At 40.1% G+C, this 9,084-nt stretch overlaps 1 protein-coding gene across 1 annotated transcript; it reads left to right on the forward strand.

Moving 5' to 3' along the window:
* Positions 1-7,267: 7,267 nt before the first annotated feature.
* On the forward strand, positions 7,268-8,740 carry LOC110943169 (SH3 domain-containing protein C23A1.17-like). Its single transcript, XM_022184924.1, has one exon. The coding sequence runs from the start codon at positions 7,268-7,270 to the stop codon at positions 8,738-8,740; it is 1,473 nt and encodes a 490-aa protein (XP_022040616.1).
* The last annotated feature ends 344 nt before the right edge of the window (positions 8,741-9,084 follow it).

Here is a 9,084-nt window from a genome sequence, read left to right on the forward strand (position 1 = left end):
TGGTAAAATCTCCAAACCTTAACAAATTCCCTCCTCTGAGCGGAATCGTCGTCAACTTCACTGAACAAATTCTCTCCACTGAGCAGAATTTTTCAAATGTTCTCAGTTTTTTGAAAAATCACGAAAGCGACTTTCTTCTTTGCATATTCTAGTAGATAAAGAAAGTCCCCTAGCCCCGTAGGATCCGACTTGTCGCCCCCTAACACCTAATCCGAAAACTTCCATCATAGGCATAACTCTTCGACTTTGTGAACTCGTTAGGACCTGTCTTGGCTCTCCAGGTTCCTTTAATCGTTACCAAATGCGAGAATATGACAATAAACAAAATGCTTTCGAGCATTTACGAACACCGATAACAAAATAAATCTTCACGTGCGGAAATATATCGTTTTTGGCCCATAATAGTCAAGTCACCAAATTTGACGTTTGCATCGATAACCGTGACTACCCCACATTAAAAAAAAATCACTTGTTTTCATCATCCTAAAGTGATCCCGCGCGCCCCCGAACCCCTATGAATTTTGACGTTAAAGCTGGATTCAAATAAGCATCATGAACACCCGACCCAACTTTACAACTCACGAATAGAAATGAGTCCACGACTCCATGTCTCTTCTAAATATTTGGTCCAATAGAGCCCATCTTTAATCATTTGCCCATAATTAATTGGCCAATCAAATAGGCCCAACATTACTGGGCCGAACATGTGCCCACGAAAGATAACACATCACAAAAGATTAGGTCTTTCGTCCAAGCCCAACATTACAAATCACTTGGCCCACTTAATAATTTTATAGAACTGACCCAAATAATAAACTTGACCTCCTAGTTGTGTGGCAATAAGTTGTAGGTGGGCCACAAAAAAAAATATTCCACACTTGATCCTCATGACATAGCTCAACAAAAAAATAATCAGACAATGTGGATAATAGGACAAATCTTGCCATCATCCGTATCATCCTCATCATTCCCCAATACCATCTTAGTTGTATTTGTATTCATAGGCGGGGCCCGATAGAATTCTACTATTCAACATGCACCACTATTAATTTATGGAGATCCTTTAGAAATGAAAACCCACAAAGATTGACTTTTGGCTGCAATCAATATTCCACAATAAGTCATGTGGGCCCCAAAAAAAACGTGACTTCAAGAAATTTAGGAACCATCATGTGAGCCCATAATGTGGTAATGGTTGCTAGTGGGCCCGAACTAAAAATCCAATGCCCATGACCAAACCCTTTTTCAAGCAAAACCCTATATTTTTTTCTTTTACCAGCCGCTAACATCACCTGCCATCATCCTTGTCATCCTCCACTTTCAATCACCCTCCAAACCTTAAACCAAAATAACTTGTGCAGCCGACATCAGTTTTCCATTCTCTCTCTCTCTGTGATTATCAGCCTCCATCATCGGAAGAAAACAAAACCTTGTCATCTTCAACCGTCCGACACCCTTTACTCCCAACGTTTTCACCTTGTCGCCACCATAAACACCATTGTTCTAATCGGAGCAGCTGTTGTCGGCACCAAGGTTTCTCTGGCAGATGTTCTTCGTATAGACACAACACCAGCGAACAACCTGCAACCGAAAGACATTCTTCGCATGAACTGGTTCTTCGGCAGAATCATTTAGACAGAAGGTTCTTCATCAGACAGTTTTTTTCGTCTGATATGGTTCTTTGCAGTGGGTTTTTCGCAGGGGGTTCTTTGGCAAGGTGGAGGTTCTTCGTAGAGAGTTCTTCGTGGAGGGTTCTACGGCTGATGCATGTTCTTCGTCCCATGAAGTTCTTTGTTCGGTGCAGATACAAAGAGTTCTTTGAGAACATGTTTTCCAGCAGCAGCAATAAGACGAAGAATCTTCGTAGGGGATAGGTTCTTCGGCAAAAGGTTTTTCATGAGTGGGAGGTACTTCGGTGGTCCAGATCTCTGAAGAAACCCTAGTGTTTCTTAAACAGCCGCCACCCCCTTTCAAGAACACAGCGAAGAACAACATCTGTAGATCTGCGGATTTGACGAAATATGCCTCAATGGATGATTAAAACTTGATAATTTTGGTGTTAAACAAAAAACCCAACCCTTGTGTATGGTCTGTTTCATCTAGATCCATATTTTTCGGGTCCAGATCTGGGTTTTCTTCATGTTTACACAACTTTACATCTTGAACAAAACACCACAAAAATCACTGATCAAGAGCACATGTGACTTAGCAAATGGTTAGATTCACTATGTCGGGTACCATGGCTCTGATACCAATTGTATGTTCATAGTTCAGACTGAAACCCGTGATTAGTGTGTGATTATGCTCAAAGACGGAAAAATTAAAGACGGATAAAACAACTTTCTTTTATAAATTTGGTAGCATAACATTACAAACCGGCCCGATTACAAGCTAGCCGAACTATACCAAAGGAGCATACATCCGGGGAGAGACCAAGTGGTGGTGATCTCTCCCCCAAGTCTAAAACCTTCAAATGTTGCAAATGACCAAGGGTTGGTATTTATAGCCACACCCCCTTCACTTGCAAACACATACGGTCAAACAAATTTCGTTTGACCACTTCAAACGAGCGGGTCTATACACGTTCGTTTGACTGCTTCACTAACTATTACGTAATTAGCATAAAATGTAGTCTAAACTATTCGAATAACATCAGACACAAAAATTGCACCAACACACTTACTACTTGAAACCGCATCAGCAAACTTTGTTTACTTACCTTTAATTTCCCTTGCATATAAATTCTGTTAACAATCTGTAACGTGTACCGCATATAGGGCCCACCCAAAACAGGGTCATAACAGGTTAAATCTTAAATGTTTTCTGAAACTTTATTAAAAAATGAACTACTGAAAATTACTTAAGGCAATTAACAATGATAGATATAGCAATTATATTAATTTATGTTTGCAAATATATTTTGTTTTAAAGATACTTTTTTTGCTTCTTGATGTTAAATTAATTTAGTTTCAGTCTTTTATAATTATTTTCAGATTAAATTTTTATTTGTTATAGGGTTTAAAAACTATTAATTTTTTTTCTTTTCAGGTTTAACTAAAATATATTTTTGTTAAAGTAGATTAAATTTGAAAATTTTAAAATTTAATGTGAACAAAAACTGAAAATGCCATTACAAACTAAACCAAAAGGAAAAATTATCGTAAAAATAAATCGAATATCAACACTTTTCTTTATCAACATAAAGATTCATGAATCACTAATAACAAGTTTGAAAGGATTAGATAAATACAATTTTTCATCATTTACCACAAACATTTAGAAATCTATCATAAAAGGATTTAAGATAACTACTGATGTGTGTGAGGTGTTATATAATTTAGATGTATATTTAAGCCCTTTTTACACTTTTAGCCAAGTTTTAAATTTATAAAACATGATATTCACTAACACTAAACACACATATGGGCAAGTGCACCCATCGTGGACGTAGTATAGTGTTGGTAAGATACCGAGGTCGTCCAAGGACACAAGAGCTTTTAGTACCGGTTTATCCTCAACGTCTAATCAAATCAAAAAGTTAGAAAAGATTTTTAAACTAAGAAAATAAAAACTAACTAAATGCTGAAAAATAAAAATAAAATAAAAGCAGATAGACAAGATGAATCACTTGGATCCGACTCGTGTATTAGTATAACCTTTGATTATTTTCGCACTTTTGCACTTATTTAAGAGATTATCTTAGTTATTGTAGTAGGCCCCTCTTTTGAAGGCGTCGTTACCCTCAACCCAGTAGTTTGAGTCAGCAAGGATACAATCCTAATGTGACAACCCGCAAAATTTCAGGTACTGTACAAATTAATTAACCCTAATTATGTGCTTAATGACTGTGCTTGATTACATCTGACACTTTTAACTGCTTACTGATTTATGTCATATACATACATGTGCATTATTTACATACAGTCACTCCAATTATTTCATATAGACTCTTAGTGTCAAACCGGATGCACAAAGCACAGTTAGCGCAGTAAGCGGATAACTCAGACACATGCTGACAATGCCAGCACTTAGACAGATACTATTTTTAGGCCAGTGTGGGCCAGAGTTAAATCACTACACCAGTATGGAGTATAGGGAAGTGAGAAATATAAGACTATGTCACTAGGTGACAGTTTGAGTGCCGGAAAGTGCCTAAAACGCAATTTAATTACAGAATTCCACATTTTTAATAACAATTCAGTTTTTAACACGCTCATATTATTCATAATATTGACCAAATAGTCCTGGACACTTTCCTAAGTGTTGGAATTAATTTCGTTACAAAAAGATGCACAAAAGACGCTTTACGGGTAAATTAAACGCTTTAACGGAACCATGCGAAACCGAACAACCAGACATTACCCGGGACATGAAAATATTGTTAGAAATATTATTTTAGTATTTTGAATTAATCATGGTCACAAAAATCCCCATGCACCATGCAAACATGACATACACCCACTACTTGTAAATACCCTTAAGCTTTTAGTAAATACCTACTAATTAACAAAATATTTACACTTTACCCCCCCCCCATAACCGAAAATCTGCCCCAAATAATTAGTAGATATTTTGTTTAAATCCTTGTAAGAAGAATCTTGCTTCCATTGGTCATTTTCCTTGTCATAATTTCCCTACAAACCTAAGTGCACATTTCCAAGATATACTCATCATTCCCTCAAGGTTCACACTTCTCTCTCTCCTCTCCCTCTAAAAATCGGCCCATACCCCCCCCCCATCTCACCACAACTGATTTTCATCTTCATATACCTTCACAACTTCATCTCTTTCACTAGTAAACTCCATTCAAAGCTCCAAGACCCTCCATAGAAGTAAGAAGTTGAAGTGCTCTCAAGAAGCTTTGTTCAAGGCCTTTCTCACCATCATTTCTTGTCATCTCATCCTAAGATTACAACCCTAGCCTTGTGCTAGTAGTAAGTTCTTTCATACTCTTGCCTCACTTCGATTCTTGTTCGATTGTTGATTGTTTTGCTCACACAAGAACTCAAACAGCTTGCTGAGTTGGATTTCCAGCCAACTTCAACAGGCTGTAACGGGATCATTTTAACTCGAAAAGTGGATTTTCAAAAGCCTAAAATGAATGTTTTGGAATAACTAAACAAATGGCACTGGAATCATAATTTTTCGAGACCGTTTACTATTTTTAAAAGATTATTTTTGGACAGCAGCTCAAGCCGCATTTTTGTTGCAGAAAAAGTGGGTTACTTTCGGAGTCATAACCTTAAACCTGAATAAAATCAACTCATGAAATTTTTACAGTAGATAGACACCATTGTCAGGACGACCCTCCAACTGGAATTTCGTCAAACGGACTTACGGTTGATTTTTAGCGAATATTTCCGTAAACTGTGATCAGAAGGTAACAAATCTGATTGCAGTCAAGAAAATGATTTTTTATAAAATATGGGTAACGAATTGGACTTTGATATTTTTACACAATAAACTTTGGAACATATGTCATATTCTGTAAAAATTTGGTGATTTTTAGTAAAGGGTAACTATTTTATAAAAATCCTCGAAAACAGCCCTGTTTCGAGTGATAAAGCTGAAATGAAGTATGTAAAGTTTTGTATGTCTATATGTTGGTTTGATTATTGTAAATGAACTATTGATTTCATATAAAAGAAAATGATATGCTATTAAAGCATGGACACCTCTATTTACAGAGGAGACTCTGCCGAAATTTTCCGAGAATCCGAACACTTAGTAAAATCTTCGAGAAAATAGATACGAAATAGTTGTCTAACTATTTTTCTACGAACGCTATTTAAGTTAAAATAATTATTATTGTTTTAACGAAATAATACCAAAGTAACATAAATCAAAACACTAAACTCTAAGCCAAGGCACGGCCCGTTCGTCTAATAGACATTAGTACGTTGTAGGTTGTCGTGTAGCGGGAAGAGTTTAAGTTCGAGTCAAGACGCACTAAGGTGAGTTCATGACCCCCTATTCCTTTACTGTTTTCAGTTTTATACTTCGGGGGTGGAATACATGTTTACAAATTATTTCAGACTTTTATATACATGGTATGGTTAGCTTAGGGAGGGTTTTACACTACTAGATCATGTGAAGGGTGGGCACAACACTTGAGGCCATTAATCCTTGTTATAGGACCAAGGGACACAAGAGTGATAGATCTATTTGGGTGTAGCAAGCCCACACCCGTGAGGCCGGGGCGGCCCATAGTGGTGACTGTGTCTTCCAGCCGGAAGCCCGGTAACAAATATGCTAGGTTTGAGTTTCCCTGCACCTGTTCACACATACCGGTGGCTTTGCAAACCGTCGGTGATCTCTTTTTCCTTATTGCTACATACCAGGGACAAATTTTTACTTACAGACGTACTAAACGGTTTTATATACACAAGACTTACTCATGAACTCGCTCAACCTTTTGTTGACTTTTTAAAACTACATGTATTTCAGGGAATTAAGTTGGATCTGGCAAGTGATGCATGATTAGCTGCGTACTAAATAAGGATGTCATCCGGAGTCGTAGGTTTGGGAAGTGTAACTCTTTCCTGGACGAGTTGCATGTCTCAAGTCCTTATGTCGTTGGTAGCTTTTCGTCGAGTCTTATGAACCCATTTTTAAACAAGTCATGTTTTGTAAACGTATCGTGTGGTTGATGTTTTTGTTTCAAGACAATATGTTATGCATTTTCAATTATTTTAATGGATGAACATCAAATATTTTATCATATAGCATGTTGTGATTGTTGCTATGGTATTGAGAAGTCACACCAACTAAACCCACGCTTCCGCAAAAGCCAGGGTGTGACAGCTTGGTATCAGAGCCTCGATCATAGCGAACTAGGATTCATTCTCGAGTCTAGACTATGATCACTAGGGCTCTCACGAAAATGTTTTCAAACGTTTTTATATTTGCATACACTAAAAGTCCAGATCCAGGGCACAAACTTTTTACAAACAAAAGGTCACAAATACTTTTTTTCAAAATTTTTGATATCAGTCTTAGAGACTGAGGGAGTTCAGTCTTAGAGACTGGGGGATTCAATCTTAGAGATTGGGATGTTTAGCCTTAGAGGCTGGGGAAAAATTTGAGTCTTAGAGACTAGGAGGTTGGTCTTAGAGGCCAGGGAGTTAGTCTGAGAGACTAGGGAATTCAGTCTTAGAGATTGAGTGGGATAGTCTGGGAAGACTAGGATGCATACATGATCTCATTATTATTTGTTTACATGCTTATCTTATTTGTGTGCATATGTTGTGGATGTGTTACAGACACCATGGCATCATCCGATAGCGGAGTATCCGATGCGAGTGACCCGAGGACTTATACCTCTGATGACGAGATGGATACCGATTCAGGCGTTTTCACCTCAGACTACACGAGCACAGATGAGGACGACTTTCAGCCTTTTGCCCTACCAGACTTCGGAGATGATATACCCTTAGCTGATGGTCCACCAGGGGAGGACCTACCCCTTGTTCCGGTCCCTGCCCCTCTTCCGTTTGCTGCCGTTCCCTTGGGGGAACAGCTCCTCGACGCGATACCTGATGATGACATCGACCTACTCATCGAGGGTCCCCCGGAGGGAGACCAGGATGGTGGGGCCCCGATGGAGGGCGGTGTTCAGCCTGTTGATATTCCTGTTGTTGATCCTGTTGTCCCCATAGTCGAGCTTCCTGATATGGAGGTTCAACCTGATTCATCCGCTTCAGATTCTTTTGAGTCTGTAGCTTCTCATATCCCACCATTGGGATTCGGTTACATCCCTCGCAGGGACGCTGATGAGGAGATGGAGATTGAGCAGCCTGCTGAGGTTCCCGCTCACCCAGATGATCCGATTCCAGCCGTGCTTGCCGATTATCAGCCTGCTCCAGTTGTTTCCGAGCCTGTTCCTGTCACTGATCTTGTTCCTTTTTCTGACGCACCCGTTGTTGCACCACCAGCTGTTGGGATCCCCGATTTAGCACCCATACCTGATCCCATGGCGATATTCGATGATCTTGCCCCGTTTGCTACACACATGGACCCGAGGTACGCCAACTCCAGCAATGGATGGATCGAGGATGATGACTACCCAGCATACGTGGTCCCAGTCACTCCCCCTCCTGCACCTGTCACTGTACCCTTCGATGCCCCCTTGTTTCCTTCGTCCACTTCCGATGCTTACCGCACCGACCTTCCTATCACCTTCATTCAGGACATTCCTCCGCCTCAACCTGGGGAGGGATCGTCGAGCCAGCTTTTCGGGCACACCCCATTCATGCCAGAGGTTAGCCAGTTTTTACCGCAGGTCCCTTATTCAGACTTTGTTCCACCAGTGTCACTTCCTGCACCTCTAGAGACCCAGTTACCATATGTTACTTCACAGTTTGCACCTACCCCACCTGCTACACTCTTGGCTCCAGCCCCGATGGATGAGCCCTTCCTTCGGTTAGTACCCCACGTCATGCCTGTATCCGACCCTTCCCATCCATTCCAGGTCGGATACTCTGTAGAGGACACGCTCGCGTCACTGCAGTCACGGCGGGACGCCTTGAGACAGTGTGTCCAGCGATTGGAGAGGGCTCCACATCCCCATTGTCCCTGCCAGGCTCTGTTTTCAGCATCCCACACATCTTTTCCTCCGTCTCAGGAGTCAGATGTTGCTTCCGTGTTGCGTTTTGCCTATGCACTCGAGGAGGACTTGATGCAGTTGCGCCGATTGATTCTTTCTCGTTTCTCTCCTCCTCCTCCTCCACCGTCAGTTTAGGGGTATACTCAGCGACAGAGATTTCAGGCCAGCTACTTTTAGTGGGAAGACAGTGCTAGAACCAAGATTATGAAGACTTTTTTTGAAGGCCACGATTTTAGTTTTGGTTTATTTGTATTTGTACTCAGACACATATTTTGGCACGTGATAAAATTGTGACACTTTATTGATGGTTTGGTTATGAAACATTAGTTGCAAGTCTTTTAATTTCATGTATCGTTGATTATTTGTTGTGATTATGACATGAGATGTTATGCGAATGATGAATGATACTACATATACGTACGATTATTATACTTACTATGACCTGACCGATGTGGAACATCCTCTAGGAAATGCCTCCT

Source organism: Helianthus annuus, chromosome 5, assembly GCF_002127325.2.
Source record: "Helianthus annuus cultivar XRQ/B chromosome 5, HanXRQr2.0-SUNRISE, whole genome shotgun sequence".
Classification (NCBI taxonomy): domain Eukaryota; kingdom Viridiplantae; phylum Streptophyta; class Magnoliopsida; order Asterales; family Asteraceae; genus Helianthus; species Helianthus annuus.

Bases quoted from the DNA above. Each gene is read 5' to 3' on its own strand.
- LOC110943169 (XM_022184924.1), top strand. From the start codon at position 7,268: ATGGCATCATCCGATAGCGGAGTATCCGATGCGAGTGACCCGAGGACT.